Source organism: Phlebotomus argentipes, unplaced genomic scaffold (genome assembly GCF_947086385.1).
Source record: "Phlebotomus argentipes unplaced genomic scaffold, Phlebotomus argentipes genome assembly contig_6, whole genome shotgun sequence".
Classification (NCBI taxonomy): Eukaryota; Metazoa; Arthropoda; class Insecta; order Diptera; family Psychodidae; genus Phlebotomus; species Phlebotomus argentipes.
Genome location: NW_026776145.1, coordinates 4,294,499 through 4,310,407, shown reverse-complemented (window position 1 = coordinate 4,310,407; position 15,909 = coordinate 4,294,499). Strand labels below are relative to the sequence as shown.

At 42.7% G+C, this 15,909-nt stretch overlaps 6 protein-coding genes across 9 annotated transcripts; 3 read left to right on the top strand and 3 right to left on the bottom strand.

Annotated features, from left to right (window-relative positions):
• Nucleotides 1–4: 4 nt before the first annotated feature.
• LOC132255897 (uncharacterized) lies at nt 5–1,626 on the bottom strand. 2 transcript variants are annotated; one of them, XM_059752072.1, is made up of 3 exons: nt 1,483–1,626; nt 1,298–1,418; nt 5–1,240 (listed from the first exon to the last, which is right to left on the bottom strand). In XM_059752072.1, exons 1-3 carry the CDS (start codon nt 1,571–1,573, stop codon nt 19–21), a joined length of 1,434 nt encoding a protein of 477 aa, XP_059608055.1. In that variant the 5' UTR covers nt 1,574–1,626; the 3' UTR covers nt 5–18. The 2 variants fall into 2 exon arrangements, with proteins under 2 accessions (XP_059608055.1, XP_059608063.1); XM_059752080.1 differs by having other exon boundaries at nt 1,298–1,399; nt 1,483–1,571.
• A 65-nt stretch (nt 1,627–1,691) lies between these two features.
• On the top strand, nt 1,692–2,757 carry LOC132256450 (large ribosomal subunit protein mL44). The gene is made up of 2 exons (XM_059752880.1): nt 1,692–1,832; nt 1,898–2,757. Exons 1-2 carry the CDS (start codon nt 1,757–1,759, stop codon nt 2,755–2,757), a joined length of 936 nt encoding a protein of 311 aa, XP_059608863.1. The 5' UTR covers nt 1,692–1,756.
• Nucleotides 2,758–2,809: 52 nt separating this feature from the next.
• LOC132256445 (centromere protein J) lies at nt 2,810–5,348 on the bottom strand. Its single transcript, XM_059752867.1, has 3 exons — nt 4,731–5,348; nt 3,235–4,678; nt 2,810–3,164 (listed from the first exon to the last, which is right to left on the bottom strand). Exons 1-3 carry the CDS (start codon nt 5,245–5,247, stop codon nt 2,810–2,812), a joined length of 2,316 nt encoding a protein of 771 aa, XP_059608850.1. The 5' UTR covers nt 5,248–5,348.
• Nucleotides 5,349–5,407: 59 nt separating this feature from the next.
• LOC132256459 (uncharacterized) lies at nt 5,408–6,420 on the top strand. Its single transcript, XM_059752893.1, has 3 exons — nt 5,408–5,607; nt 5,676–5,837; nt 5,899–6,420. The coding sequence occupies exons 1-3, from the start codon at nt 5,543–5,545 to the stop codon at nt 6,341–6,343; spliced, it is 672 nt and encodes a 223-aa protein (XP_059608876.1). The 5' UTR covers nt 5,408–5,542; the 3' UTR covers nt 6,344–6,420.
• A 1,053-nt stretch (nt 6,421–7,473) lies between these two features.
• On the top strand, nt 7,474–9,451 carry LOC132256879 (RNA-binding protein 33-like). 3 transcript variants are annotated; one of them, XM_059753470.1, is made up of 3 exons: nt 7,474–7,567; nt 7,940–8,106; nt 8,219–9,451. In XM_059753470.1, exons 1-3 carry the CDS (start codon nt 7,513–7,515, stop codon nt 9,239–9,241), a joined length of 1,245 nt encoding a protein of 414 aa, XP_059609453.1. In that variant the 5' UTR covers nt 7,474–7,512; the 3' UTR covers nt 9,242–9,451. The 3 variants fall into 3 exon arrangements, with proteins under 3 accessions (XP_059609453.1, XP_059609469.1, XP_059609461.1); XM_059753486.1 differs by having other exon boundaries at nt 7,493–7,578; nt 8,219–9,377; XM_059753478.1 differs by lacking the exon at nt 7,474–7,567 and adding an exon at nt 7,749–7,876 and having other exon boundaries at nt 8,219–9,376.
• A 9-nt stretch (nt 9,452–9,460) lies between these two features.
• Nucleotides 9,461–13,606, bottom strand: LOC132256873 (sialin-like). The gene is made up of 7 exons (XM_059753458.1): nt 13,134–13,606; nt 12,548–12,684; nt 12,250–12,486; nt 11,285–11,441; nt 10,795–11,223; nt 10,488–10,726; nt 9,461–9,696 (listed from the first exon to the last, which is right to left on the bottom strand). Exons 1-7 carry the CDS (start codon nt 13,174–13,176, stop codon nt 9,520–9,522), a joined length of 1,419 nt encoding a protein of 472 aa, XP_059609441.1. The 5' UTR covers nt 13,177–13,606; the 3' UTR covers nt 9,461–9,519.
• Between the last annotated feature and the right edge of the window lie 2,303 nt (nt 13,607–15,909).

The following is a 15,909-nucleotide window of genomic DNA, read 5'->3' as shown; positions in this document are numbered from 1 at the left end:
GAGAATAAATGAGAATTACTAAAAAAAGAAGGAATTATCGCTCTTCTTCTCCTTATCCCCGAAGAAATCACTTGTCTCAGACTGGGCATCATCCAAGTTGCAATCTTCGTCATTGCCAATATCACCGAACTCCATATCCATGTTGAAATTCAGTTCACTGTCCAGATGTTCAGTGGAATGCTGTGGGGAAATCTCTGGAACCTCAAGGATAGGTGAGACTGGCGGCTTCTCAACTGGTGGCTCTTCAATCTTCTTCTTGCATGACAACTCAAACTTCCCTTCCTGCATTTGCTTCTCCTGTGAAAGAGACACGGTGCTCTTCTGAGATGATTTCTCCTCTGAAGACGAAGTACTTTTGTCACTCTTTTGAGAAGAATTTTTCTGCTTCTCCTGTGAAAATCGCGTCGGGAAGTCAAAAGACATCGAACTGCTATCGACAGCGGAAGATATCTTTTGTTTGTCATCAGATGACAGAGTGGAAGGAGAAGTTCTCGGCACTGGCATCACATCACACTCTTGCTCTGTGACAACAGGATTTGCGATCTTCGGCAATTCCACAGGCGTTTTTGAAGTAATATTTGATGGCCCAGATATCATCCCAATATTAGTTCCAGACACTTTCATCTCTGTACCGGCACTATCTACATTCACATCTAGATTCCTCTTCTTCCTCTTCCAGAAAGCACTCGGTTGCAAAATGTCCAGAGTGGAGAGAAAACCATCACTCTTGGGCTGCGCTTCAACCTTTTCTTCATCAGTTGCCACGGGCAACACAGGCTTAATCAGCTCAAGCCACATCCCTGTCTCTGATGTCTCACTCTGGCGCATGTTCTTCAAGAATCCTGAAGTATTCTCATCAAGGTTCTTGGTCAGATCAGCGCATTCCTTCTCAAGTGTTACTTTCTTCGCTTTCTGAATTTCTGTCAACTTCAATCCCTCTTCCATTTCCAACTCCAATTGACGAATCGGCTGCATGTTGCTTTGCTCTGCGAAATCCGCTTTCTCCAACTCAGATTTCATGCGATCAATTTCGTTCTCCAAGGCTTCAATCTTCTCCGTCACTTCTTTATCCTCTTCAGTCAATCTCTTGCATTCCTTCCCTGTGTGGGACTCTAAGAAGTCCTTCTCTTTGGCATCTAGTTGCGTCTGTATTTTCGCTTTCACCTGCAGAGCCTTCATCTTCTTTCTCTCCTCTTCACCGCGAGAAATATGCATCTTGTCCATCCTCAAATCCAGAGATCTGGAATAAAAATGGCGGCTTAAGAAAGCCTCCTATTTCACCACTAACTAATCTTACTGCTTAGCGTCCAGCTCTACGCAGAGTTTCATCAAATCATCAACATCTTTCTTCAGCTCCTCTACTCTTGCATTGTTTGTCTCTATCTTTTCAGTATGTCGTCTGTAAACGTTTATTATTGCTGATCGCCATAATGGAAAACAAAATCAGCGAGATAAAAACGATACTTTCAAGTTTCCACTCACCCATGTTACGATTGTGCTGCTCAAGGAACCTTGACTTCACCAGAAATATTTTATCCTGTAACTCAAGAACCTGAGCTTCCTGAGCATCCATTTTTTCTCGAATTATCTCACAAAAAACTATGCCAAATGCGCGACCATCCAAAATCTTCAAGATTTTATGGCGACTACCGCATCTTTTCCGATTCGCTCAACTCATCGATTATCAGTGCTGCCCTCTGAGCGGTCCCTACAACCAGTAAAAAATCACAACAAACCACAAAAATTGCTCTCAATCATGTTTTCAGTGCGAAATACCCTCAGATTATCTGCGAAGATTCTGCAAGCATCGACAGAGTCTAGCAAGGTGATCAGTAAGTAGTCCATCAATGTGTATTTGGAAGAAAAATTGACAATTAATGAAAGCTAACCTCAAAAGCCAGGGACTTCAAGCGATGGGTGGCTCCGACCATGAAGGAACTCCGTCGCAGGAGAAAAATGGTCGGTCCTGAACCTCTTCGACCACGCTCATCTCACCTGGAGTGGAACTACAGAGCAGAGATATTCGCCTTCGGAAGTCGCTTGCATGAGAAGTTCGATGAGAAACTCCTGCGACAGGCATTCACGCATCGCTCTTACATAATCCAGGAGGAGATGAAGCAGAAGGACGTGGGAATCGAGGAGCCAGCCGTACTTATGCCGGATAATAGTCAATTGGTGGAGAATGGGGAGGAGTTGATGACCAAATGTCTGGATGATTATGTGGCGAAAGCATTGCCAAAAATGCCTCTGGATGGGAGAATTGCCGTGAGGAAGCATTTGATGAATCAGGAGAATCTCGCTCACATCTCCAGTTACATCGGCACAAAGGATTTGATACTATCTGCAGAGTTTCCCGTCACAGGAGCAATTCTGGCGGACACATTGAAGGCTATTGTTGCCGCTTTGGAGGAAAGCAGTGGAATTGAGAGAGCGAATGCCTTTGTACGAGACTTTATCTTCACGCAACTTAATCAGAAGGACATCGATGAGATGTGGAAAGTACCGGATCCTCTGCAGTACCTCACTGAGTATTGCTCCAGGAACAATCTGGGCGAAGTGGAGCCTCGACTGATAGGCGAATGTGGGAAAAACTCAATCTTGGCCGCTTATCACGTGGGAATCTACTGCAATCGGCAGCTTCTGGGCACGGGATTTGGAGAGAATGTGGATACTGCAATTGAGGAAGCAGCCAAAGACAGTTTGAGGGATATTTTCGACACACAAGTCTGCAGGCGACCGATAAACTTCCAACAGTGAATCTTCTGGAAGGATTTTATACAATTTCCGCGGAGTATAGATTAAAGGATTATCAACTATCACACTTGTAGGATTTTGTCTCTGAATCCATGACCAGCTTGCCAGTGGCATCCTTGAGGCGCACGCGCCCATTTGAGTAGCGTGTCTCTTGAGTACCGTCATTGTACACGATCTTCACCGTTCCCTCCGGATATTCGCGTCTCTTGTGATCGCTGCCGTGAATCTCACGCTGACCATTTGGGAATGAGAACACCTTCTCTCCGTTCTTCCAGAAAATTTGCGTGCCATCCACGTATTGCCACTCTTCCTGGATACTGCCATCACTCTGCGGTCTTTTCGTCAGCACTGCGCCGTTCGGAAAGTGAAGCTCTGTCCTTCCGTCCTTGTGAATGTGCTTCGTCTCACCACTGAAAGGAAACACCAAACATTTCCTGAGTAAGTACAGTGTTAAACACCTCTTCTATCACTCTCACTCACTTCGGGTACTCCAAAATTTCCAGGCCATCCAAATACGTTGTGTGCCACGTGTTGCTCTCAGCGTAGTAATACTTAACTGTACCCTCATTGATGTCCGTCTCCTTGATGTCCTTGTTGAAGTACAGCATTCGGATGATCATGCCATCCGCCGAGATTTTCTTAAGATTCCCATTCGGGTACCAAATGTCCCGGCTTCCATCTGTGTTCACGATCTCGCGCTTCAGATTGACTTGAGGGCTTCCGTTGCTGATTTTTTTGTCCTGAACTGAAGGAGGATCGCATCTCGGCGTGTCCTCAGAGTCATCCTCAACTTCAGGATCACTCTCAGAGTCGAATAACTCCACTTTCTTCACGCTTTTCTTCTTTTTCTTCTGGCCGGGAGATTCTTGCACAGCTTGAGGAGCCAACTTAGCAATATTCCTCTTAATCTCTTGGAGTGTCTTGGTGTTGCTCTGCCTCCGTAATCTCACATTCTCTGCCTCAAGTTTGCGATTCTCCTTCTTCAGCTGCTCAATCTCCGAGCTTTGCTCCTTGATCTCCTTCTCCAGGTTGCGCACTTGCGATCTGTGACGACTTTGAGCGGCTCCATGCTTTACTGTCTTCTCCTTAACCTCTTTCTCAAGCTCTTCCACCCGTTCCTTGAGTTTCTTCACCTCCTCGCGCTCCTTCTTTGTCGGTACGCGGAAATCCTTCAGCAACTTCTCGTACTTCATCTTTTCATCAGCGATCTTCATCCTCTCGTCATGGAAGTAGATCTCCATCTTAATACGCTCATCATTTATCTGATCCTCCATCTCTAGGCGACGATTGTTCAGCTCAACCTTCGACAATTCGTGGATTTGCTTCTCCTTCGTCAATGCAAGATTTTGTCTCCTAAACTTCTCAATCTCATCCTCGAGTTCTTTCAGTCGCATCTTCAGTTCATCACTTCTCTTGGTCATTAACTCTTCTCTCGAATCCCCTTCAGATCCACTGTCTGAGAACCTGCACATTTTCCTCTCGAGATTCGCCTTGAAGTCCAAGAATTCATCCTGATTCTTATCAGGCGTCGACACCATATTTCCCTCTTGATCCTCCTCTTCAGAGGAGTCACTGAAGTGATTCACTTCCACCTTTTCGCAGAATCTCACTTGAGGTTTCTTTGGCTGGATTTCCTCTTCAGATTCTGACGATTCTTCCAAATCTTCAGGCGCCTCTTTACACTTCTGCTCGTCGTAATTCAGCATTCGTCTTACAGAGCTGGAATTCGAAGCGAAACTAGAGTTCTCCAGCTTCTCTTCCAGCAATTCGAAAAGTCGCAAGTCGTCCATATTATTTGATTCCTTCGCGGAGAGATTTTCAGATGAATTGTTTAGTGTGAACTTTGCAAACCCCTGAAACATCTTTGTCGCCTTTTCCGGATCCAGATTCATCGCTTCCAGGAGTTTTCCCCAAGAGTTGGCTTCTGAAACATGAGTCCATTAATACTGTATTCAATTTAGAAGCAGAAAACTCACCGATACTAGATGAATTATTAACTTCTGACCCTTTTGGGCTCTTTTCATCTTCCGGAAACCCGTTCTGGTCGTCTTCTTGTGGAATCTGGCCATTCTGAGTGTTCTTCTCCTTGGATTTCTTATTGGCTATGGAGTATTTGTACTTTGGGATATTTTTGAGATTGAAGTGGTCAGGATTCACTCGAAATCTGCTGGTCAGACCTTCACCGCGCCTCAAAAAAGGCTTCTTATTCACTGGTGATTTCTTCTTAACCTCCTGATTAGGCTTTGTGATCAGGGAAGACTTCTTTGCCACCACATAATTGAAACTCTCTTTAGGACTATCCTGGGTATCCACAGAATCCCTGGGAGACACACAACCCAGCATTTCGTATAGTTTTTGCTTCTCTTCCGCCAGCGCTTTTCTCGATTGTGTCTGCTTAGCCAGAAGGATCATCTCCTGCTCCTCCTGCCATTTGCGCAACTCTCCCAGTTTCTCAAGTATCTTTCGTGGAGACTCCAGCTGATTCTCCTCCATTCAGTGTAAAAGAATTCTCATGAGAATCAACAAAATCCGTAAAAATACACTAGCTTGCTTTTTTCGTAAACAATAAACAACCACTAGACATATGAACGCGAACTGCCGCGATTGAATCGGTAAAGTTTGGAGCGTCCTCATGCGTTAAACACAGAAAGCATTTTGGGCGATTTTAACCTAACAATCAGTGGTAAACATAAACAAAGGGAAATTCCTGGCCAGAAATTTGCGTTTTCTCCGCTTACAACAGGATATCCTGGACGAAAGTCACATTTCCGTTGTGTGCATGTAGATAATGTCATTTTACAGTAACATAATGTATCCAGACGATTCTACAAATCCTGAAAGTGCACGTGAGAAGTGAGTAGAATATCACGAAAGCCAGGAGAGTGACAGCTTCCGCAAAATGTAAGATTTCTTGCTTTCAGGAGATCAGTTCTGGGCTTCCCGTACAGCATGCCAACCAGTGGAGCTTGGACAAACCCATGGACATATGCCGCCCATCCGAGCTTGATGGAGTTCAAAGGGGCGCCAGTGATTTCCACGCCCACGAAGACGCAAAAGCGTCGATCAGGCATTGAGCCAAGTGTGTAAGTATTTGAAAGGCGGAGGCCGATTTCTGCAGTCGCTGATTCCGTAATTGCTCTGCAGGCCAGTGAAGAGGATTCTCACGGAGGAGAAGATGGCGGCCCACCTCAATAATCTTCACATATCCAGCGACTTCACTTCCCACAGCAAAGCCTCAGATTATCCCACGGAGTCCGAGATGCAGCTAGACGGCGAGCAGCCATCGCAGTATCTTGTAAATATGAGCCAGTGGGATTTGGAGCAGAAGCTGCGCAACGCCCAGCGAATCACGCTGTGCGAACAGGTGAAGAATCTCGAGAAGACTGACTCGATCATCCCGAAGGTGTTGCTGGACAAAATTGAGAATCCCTGCACAGCTCTCGTGCTCTGGCAGCCGCCAACCATCCTCCAGAGACTCATTGTGCCGCATAAGGAGCAGGAGAGCGCCTCTGAGGACGAGGATCAAGTGGACAACAACAACTCTTCAGCTGTGGATCTCAATAACTTTGCAATGGAAACGGATATTTGAATGCTTGGAGTCTCGAAGATTGTGGACAATTAGATTTTATATTTTTATCCAGTAATAAACTAACGTGATAAGAGTGAGCAATGTTTACTTATTCATTGGTGTCTGGTCAGGTGATTCTCTTAATATTTAGTCTGTATTGATTGAACATACTTCGGAAATTTGAATATAATAATTTCAATAATTTACATAATAGACTGGAGTGCTCTTAAAATAAACAACGAAGAGCTTCAATTGTTGAGGTTTATAACCCAGGTCGCTCTGTAATTAACCATAAAGCCAATCACATCTGAACAGGGGAAAAATCGAGCGGAAATTGAGTTAATTCATGTGCGATAGCGGAAAATGCAGTTTTTAATGGGGTGCATTGTCTGTGCCTAATCAAATTTCCTCATCCCTAATTGATATTAAAAGGCTAGAAACGAAAGTGCACCCACTATACTTTCTGAGGGTTGGATTTACATAATAATATTTTGATGGAAAGCGATTTCAATTCATTGTCATATCTCGAGGATGCTTTCAAAAGATACAAGCGCATTAAAATTCATGCTGGGAAAAGTGAGTGTGATGCGAGGGAGTTAATTAAGTGGTTTATCGGGTAAAATGTATAAAAAAGTGCACGGGGAAATCAATACAAGTCCTGGTACGCAATGTTTGCAACTGATTTCATCAGCAAGGAAATTTTATTGAAGGAATATTTAATATTTCCACTTCAGTTGGACATCCAATTGATAATTTATTCATGTGTATTGTGTGTGGATTGCATGCAATTTCACGATATTCTGGACAATTCTTCGCACCTGCAACTGAAATTATTACTGGCGTCACTCTTTTTAGCACTTTGACGCATTTTGACTGGATAAGAGGCCGTAAGGATGATTCAAGGGAAATGAACTTTTCTGAGAGCTTTGGTAGTTGTATGAAAATTTCATAATTTCTTTCAGGCAAAGTTGTTTAAAATGATTATATTTGTGCCTCGACTTGAGCCTTATTAACAATTCATGTAGATAAAAAACTTTGTGATTTTATAAGTTTCATAAATACTTCTGGGGAAGCATCGATTGCCTGGGAGAATTGCTTCGCCAGTCCTGCACAGACAGCGCGTTTGAGTCATTGTTGGTCAACTGCAGCTCACAATTTCCATATCGCGCCAGTTGCAAGGAAGGTGGCGAATGGAAAGGTTCGTGTTGCGGTGCTTTGCTGAAGAATTTTCTTTTTCCTGGGAACGTGAGTGTTAAGTAGGGAGTATTTTTATGCATTTTCACGCGCTTCGTACTAAGAGTTTCAAGAAGCACTAATTCAAAATTCTCATAGCATCACCTTTTGCTGTCTGTCTGTCGCTTAGAGTTGTTCTGGCGTGTTTAACCTGTCGGTCTCACTTTTATATCTTCCGCACGATGTCGTTCAGCGGATAGTGACGATTTCCTGGGCGCTGGAATAACTTTTGCTCAGCAGCTTGCCAGTGCAAAAATTACAGCTGAAGCAGTCTATCTTGCATTGAGTCTTATCTGGATTGTCTTCAGAGTTTTTTTTAAAGTACACTTTCGAGTGATTTTCTAGTTTCTTCTGCGTATTAACTGAGAATTGTGCGCATTTTAGGTGATGGAACGACTTTGTGTGACGTAGATGGGCTACAGGACAATGCCTCAAACTGCCCAGAAAGTCTTGAGTTCAAGGAGAAAGATGAGGAGCAAATGGTTAAGAGGCAACAGAGACTTGAGAAGGTTCTTGAGAGAATTCATGTTGTAAAAATCCATGAAAATGAGGTGAGTTGTTGCTCATTCTTATGTTAAGCCACCTTTTCGTGATCGCGACAGAATAAACATCAATGTTTGAACAGTTAGTAATTAATTGGGCTTGCTTTTGGAAATATTCCAGGTTCGACAGTGTGTGAGAGACAAGCCAAATATGATTAGTGAGAAGACCTTGATGATCTCAGTGGATGCTTTGAGGGACGATGGCAGAGTCCTCAAGCACTTCAACATCCCCATCGAACTGCCCAGACATCAGCCGCCTCAGGTCAGCATGAGAGCGTTGCCAATCAAGAAGCGCTACCATTTGAATCAGGTGGAGAAGACTGACAAGACGAGAAAGCGCACGAGGAGGAACATCCTCAAGGGAATGCTGCTGGAGCCAAAGATGCAGATAAGGAGAACGCCAGCCAGGACAGAGGTTATTTGCCAAGATGCTCCTCTGGATTTGTCGCGTATTCCGCCAAAGCGTGTAGAGAAACCACCAGAAATCCCTAGGACACTTCATCTTCCATCTCCTGGCCAGATTCGCCACCAGGTTCACCATCCAATCCCTTTGCGATATGTCATGCAGCCTTATGCGCAAGCTAGGGCGGTTGCAGAACCTCGAGAAGTGCCCAGATTTTACCCTCAGCAGAACGGCGTGGAGAGAAATGTACCACCTCAGGCCTATCCTCATGTTATCATGCCACACAATCCATACCAAATATCCGTTCCTTTGTGCCCTGCTCCTGCCAGATATCCTCCGACTCCCCCAGCGCCTCTTCCGGAGCGAAGATACGCCCAGACTGTCTCTTATCCGCAGTATCCCTACTGCTTACCTCAGCCGTCAGTCATCTACCATCCCAGGACCGTGGAAAAGCCCATCAGCCACGCTTTCCACCCTCCGCAGTACGTCTATCCCACCCACCAATTGCATCATTACCCAGCTGAGCCACCACAGAGACCTCAATACGCTCCACCTGTCAATGAATCCCATCTGCCCGATCTCAGGGAAATGAAGGTGTCCGAGAGAATGAGAATTCAAGCGCCCAAGGCGCACTTTTCTGATGAAATCCCCATATTTCGCGTCAGAAATCCTGCCTATCGTGTTTTACCCACACACGAAACCCACCCGAGTCGCCTCTATTTTTCCCACGGCACTCAATGAGCGGATGAAGAGAGAGCTCCAAGATATTTCTTGGAAGTTGCGCGCGGGAAAACTTCTTGAAGCAGGAAAACTTGCAATATATTTGATCAAGAGTGTAAAATTTGTATTTTGTAATAAAAATTTCAACGTGAAGCTCAACTGCTCATTATTTGTGTCGTTGGTGAATTTTTAACGTGCCATTCGTGACAAGTCGGAAACGTGATCGAGGTACATTTCAGCTGATATTTTCATATAATTTATTTCACGTGGAATTCAGGGGAATTATCACAAAGAGATTGTCAAGGCTTCTTCTCTAGTTCGGTCTCAGCCTTCTCCTGACCACTTTCCGCCTGAGATTTCACAGGTTCATTCCAGGATTGAATGACGCCAGAGCCGAAAATCATGTAGAGCAGCGCGGGAATGATGTAAATTGTTGAGCCAGTGACGAAAATGTAGCACCACTCCTTCATAGTGCTCTGAAATGGCCAAACAGTTCGGAAATCTTAATTTGCAGTTCATAAAATTTGCATTACTTTTGGTTCCTCTTCTGACAACATTGGGAATGTTAATGACTTCATCAAAATCAATTTGCTTTTATTGAGAGCGCATCGATTCACATTTGCGCTGTGATTTGAAATTTCATTTCATTTTTTTTCATTATTTTTCTGATTCTAACGATATTCTATAGAAATTACAGGTAATTTGTTTTTGGACAAATTTCCTTTAAATTCACTATTTAATGCTTCAAGACGTATTAAATCTTTTACGAGAAAGTGGTAAAGACTATATGCAGATTAGCTACAAAGTGTATAACTTTTTCATTTCTTTTAGGACATTATTTCAATAAATAAAAATTAAAAATAGTTTTTAGCTAATTTGAAAAGCATTAAAAACTTTCGTGTTTGTGAATCTATTTCTTCTCACCGACATTGATTTTTAAGAGTTATTCTGTAAGTTCAATAGAAGACTCTTATTTTAAGAGAAATTTGGAACTTTGACATTTTGAAACTTTCATAAATATCTTTCATACTTACCTTAACTTAAATATAATTCCCATGTAAGTAAAAAATGAATAAATTGAAATGGTAAGTTAACTATTTCTAGAAGGAATTCCATTGATCATAAATATCGAATTATTTCTCATAAATAAGTGATTTAAGCGACACGTGTATGCAAAGTTTTATATAATACTAGGCTCTGTAATAATAGCCTGTGATAATTCAATCTGTAAATTTGGGTAATGAGAGTAAGAAAATTTATCACTTACGCCGTACTGCGTGAAATGTGCCACGACCATGGGTGATAGGAAGCCAGTTGCTGTGCCGAAGAAGTTCATGATGCCGTATAAAATTCCCGCGAAATTTGGCGCCAAATCGTGCGAATTCTGCAAATTCGTTATGCACGCAGCTCCATTGAAGGAGAGAGAAATTGAGATGATGGCAACAGAAACGTACGGTTCAGACACGAAACAGAGGATGATGAGAAAAATCCCTGGAAAAATGTGGGCTACAAGAAAGTTTATGTTAGAGATAAAATTTAGTGGCATTTTTTTGGGACAAACTCGATAAACTTACAGAAAATCGTGAAGAGCTTCCTTATTGACGTGACCGTGAGCCAGCCTCTTTTCGCTACGATGTCGCCTATTTGGCCGAAGATTATGCCGCAGATGAGGCGCGCCAGATAGGGCAGGGCGGACAGGAATCCCGCCTTGGCCACTTTAAAGTTAAGCACTTCGCTCATGAACGTTGGTGCGGCCGTCATGAGAAAGAAGAGGCCCCAAGTGCCGCCGAAGTGGAGAATGACGAGCGAAAGGAAGGGAATGGACGTCATGATCTTCAGCAGTGGTACTGGAGGCTTCTTCTTCGCCACAGTCATGCCCAGCGATCTCTCGATGTAGTCCTGCTCTTTTGGGGAAATCCACGAGTGCTCGCTCGGTCCATCGGCCACGATCAGGTGCCACATGATGCACAGAGTGAATCCTATGATCGCCGGAACGTAGAAGCCTGCCCAGGAAGATCAACTGCGCTTTAGCAATTGCAATTGGAGCACAAAGGTGCGACTCACCGAAAGACCAGCCGAGATTCTCAATGAGAACGCCCACCATCGGGAAAGTGATCACCGTGCCGAAAGTGCCACCCATAATGGTGGAGATGAACTTGCCCTTCTCGTCCGGGGGTGCCCACTTGGCCACCAGATTGTGCAGAGCAGGATACACTGGACCCTGAAAGATCAAGCACCCCAAAACACCTGAAATCTGGTTCAATACCGCGAGCAAACTCGCCGAGAGTATTCAGGTCAATTGCCGATATAATTGCCTGCGCAATCAGAAGCAGAGAATTCTAAGTGATTTTACTTATTCAACTCTTCGATTGCTGTTCAGACGCTGCTTTGGCAATAGAGCATGATATTTAGTAAAGGATGCGTCATATTCTGCGCGTGCTTCTGCCAAATTGCCCGGAGGTGGGATGGCAAATAGCAATTTAGTGAGTTGACAATTATTCCATTGAACAAACCTTGGGTGTATTCAAAAAACCCGCCTGAAACATTGTTATTCACTTTTTGTGATACAATTCTTTTGGAATTCAATCTTATATATATGCACAAAAATCAAAACTGGAACGTAAAACTTTTTTCCAGAGTATTTCACAGCAATTTCGTGCAAGGAAAACATAACGAAAATATCACATAGTTAAGCTCAGAAAGTATGTGGAATTCTGAAAGTATTTTCTGTGAATCTGGGTCAGAATATCGAAGAAAATGAAGATGAAACATGAATTCAATATAAAATAGTAAAAAAAATTCGTTAGTCGAAATTTTCCATTGGATACAGTTTTCGCCAATTTTTCTTCCATCAATTTCAACATTGAAATATTTTGCAACATTTTATGAAGAGAAGAAGTGAAGATTTTCTTTGAAAGATCTTCTTGTGATTTTCACAGCCAAGAATCTGCTGAAAAGTTTGGTTAAATTCTGGAAAAGTGAGAACCATTCAAGTCACTATGACAGGGTTCTAGGGACTTCAGACTCACCGCCAGAAATCCTGTTATAAATCTATTGGCATACATGCTGTAGAATCCCCAGGCGGCGAAGAGAGGCCCCATTGCCGTGACGATCACGCTGAGAGCCATGCTGATTGTTGTGACTATTTTCCCGCCAAAGCGCTCTATCAGCACGATTCCTGGCAGTCCGGAGATCAGGTATCCCCAAAAGTAGGCTCCCAGCAGAAGTCCCTGCTGCTGCTTGTCCCAGTCATACCGAGGGCCGTACTAGTTGCGAGAAAGGGGAAAATCCAGTTCATTGGGAAGGAGTGTGACTGGGAAAACTCACATCCGGAGCTGAAGCATTCGCGTTAATGGGATTAACCATCGCGAGTACGGTGATGGAGAAGTTCACTCTGTACATGTAAGATATCATGCAGGAGAAGAAGAGCATCACAGCCACATTCAACCGCACAGGAAGCTTCCCTGCAAAAGCAGCGTTAAATTGCGGAAAATTTCCCGGGGTTCATTGAAGCATTCCACATTCTCCAAAACAACACAATGTATAAATATATGCTTGGTTTTTTCCTCTCGTGAGAATTGAGTGTATTGTAAATGGATTTTGAATGATTTTTTTGCGGATTCTGAGCTTTTTCTGCCTCTCATCAGATTGATCACGAAAAAGCAATTGCATGTTATTCCAAGAGGAGCTTTTCTGTCTACAAAACTCAAGACAAAACTTCTAAAATGGTCAATTGAGATTCAATCAAACAATGAAGAGTTTCGTGCAATTTTAACCGTACATGCAAATAAATTAGCTGCTTTTAAAGACATTATCATGGGAAGATTCTGGAGATTGCAAGTGTCCTTCTTTAGCATGTTCACACAGTGTTTTGCTGTGGAGAAAGTGGATGTTGGCCGGCACATTTCCTCACCCAGAGTTTGGGCCAGGGCCTTCGCAGCCACAGCCTGAACCATTGTTGAGGGCTTTCAAACTGCAAACCGGATCACTGAGCAAAATCACGCCAAAAGCACTTCAACTATGAGGTATTTCTCAACAAAGAACACCGCGAAGCTGCGCGGAATTGCAATTTTGATTGCAAATTAATTTGTATCTTCTATTGTTGAGTTTTCTCACGGGTGATTCTGTCTTTCATCCGCACGCAAGCACTGATTTTCTAGACCTGAGCTGGTGATTTTCTCACAGCCTGGAGAGAGTTCCTGCCTCCAGATTCCTCGGACTTTCCACAAGTGACGCACATTTCGATAGCAGCCAAAATGTTATAACACACTCGGTCACATTTTCCATCAACTGCAAACTCTTGTGGAGTGTGTTGTGGGCACAAATCACGACCGCGACTTGAAAGCTGAGCTTTAGCGATGCTGATCAAAGCACCGTCCACGAGCAACTGGCAGTGAATGTGAGAAGCACCTGCAAAGCATGCCTTCTCTCCAACCACTCGCGGGCAGTGCGATTGGGGCTGAGCCTTCACACGGTGACAAAATCTTCTGGATTCCCTCTTTGACGCACGTGATGACGAGCCGCTCTTTTCGCACAACCAAAACACCTTGGCGCGGAAACGTGCCCAAAATCCCTCCTCGTGGGTGACTTTCCCATGACCGCTGATTAGGCGGCTAACCGGTGGTTCAGCAGCCAATGTCATGGCAAACCACATAGTTTTTATGCATTGAGGAGCGCGCCATGCAACCATGGGTGTTCTATTGATAACACAATCACACGCCGTGATTCTATGTCGCAAAAAATCCACCTCAATAAATTCCGACGCTTTTTCGCAGTTGTTAAATCAATGCTGAATACATAGTGCATTTGGGAACAGGAATCTTATTGGCACGAGTTCCAGAAAAACCGGATCCAAATCTTAGATTTGAGATTTGATATTTGACCCCTTCCTGACTAGGCATAGGTTTTTTTTTCGTAGAGGAGAACTATAGATATGTTAATTCGTCTTGAGGAAAGTGATGCTATTAAGAAACAATTTACATCACTTTATAGGCTGATTTTCGTAAACAATTCACTGATGATTTGATAAATGAGCGATTTAACTTTGAAAATGTGATCTTTAGCACTTTGATTTTGGTTTATCGTTTTTCTTTATCCATTTCGTCATTTTCTGATGATGTGGATGAAGCATTAATAATTGAAATTGACAAAAACGAAAGAGAATTATAAATATTTAAAGCACGTGGATTATATGTTTTGCGAATCTTTAAGGTCAGTCACCATTTATTAGGCACTTAAAAAAAAACTGGTTCTCTTTTCAAGCACCACTGAAACACGTGTTATAATTTCAGAGTTACTAATGAAAATAAACTTTTAAAACAATATTTCCTTAGATAAAAAGAGAGATTTTCGAAGATGATATTGATTTTTAATCATTTATAACGCGAGTATTAATGATTTGTTATTATTTCTTGTATTGGTTATCCAAATGAATTTCAACATGACACAATATTCGTTACCATTTGACTAAATGCAGCAGAAAAACGCTTAAAAAGAAGGTGTGAAACCACATAATATAACTTTTAGTGTTTTGCGCTATGAAATAACAATCAAAGGTACAAATAAACATCATGATTTGTAGAAGTGTATTTGTTTTGAGTTTTTCCCTAGTATTGTCTTTCGTAAGGAGAGGAAAATAATTTGAATAAACAGGTAAATTTCAATAAACTCTCCCCACATTCACCACATCGAACAATTCTCGGAATCACCTCGTATCGAGTGCATCGAATTAGACTCCCCGTATAGTAATTATGCAATTATGATTACCACGTGGAAAGTTCTCGCTTTTCTTCGTGTGTTCAATGGAAATTAATTGAGTTCACTGCATTTTGTCATACGAAGAGCGCAATGATTGGTAAAGCACTAAGTAAAGACGTAATTACATACAGTGTCACACGATGTGAAATCACATGGCGAAGAGGGAGGAAAATTCGTTAGATATTTCCGTATTTCTCATTTCCCATGGCAATTTTTCGCGACATCATGTTAAGAGCGCGCCTCTCTCAATCTTACTCATCGTCTCATTATCGGGCACTTATCGTGTGTCTAAGTGATGATTTTCTCTGATTTTCTTAGAAGGTAAATTGGCACTTTTGATGGCTGATTTGCCGCCAAAACTGGTGACTTTTTGCGCGCGAAAGTGAGCAAAACATTTTTTTGTGAAATTTCACTTTGGACAAACACACGAGTGTCTCTTGATGTAATCATATTGTAAGCGACATCTTGCCCTCATTGAGTTGATATTTATGGAAAAATGTAATTGACGGCGGTGTGTGTTTTGAAAGACAATTTTCTGTTAATCAATTGGACAAATATGCATGATAGAATTAATGGTGGGCATAAAAATCGGCCAAGGTGGCTCGCGAGCACTCTTCCAGTGATCCACGGAAAATTGACACACTTGGAAAGTTAATGGCCAAAAAACACCGCCGTCGTCCATAAAAAGCATGACAAAACAGCTGTAAAATATCATCCTTTCCACAACCGCGAAATGCGTTCTAATTGAGCTTTTTGATTATACATATTTTCGCGAGATACTTTCGGAGTGAATGACCGCGAATTTCATGGGGAGTCGCGAGAAAGATAGATGGTGTTTGTCACCTGAACATTGCATAAACTATGGGAATTTTCCTACCAGTCGAATCACGTCAATGACAATTTATCCAATGCGTGTGTCTAGCAATTGAGGA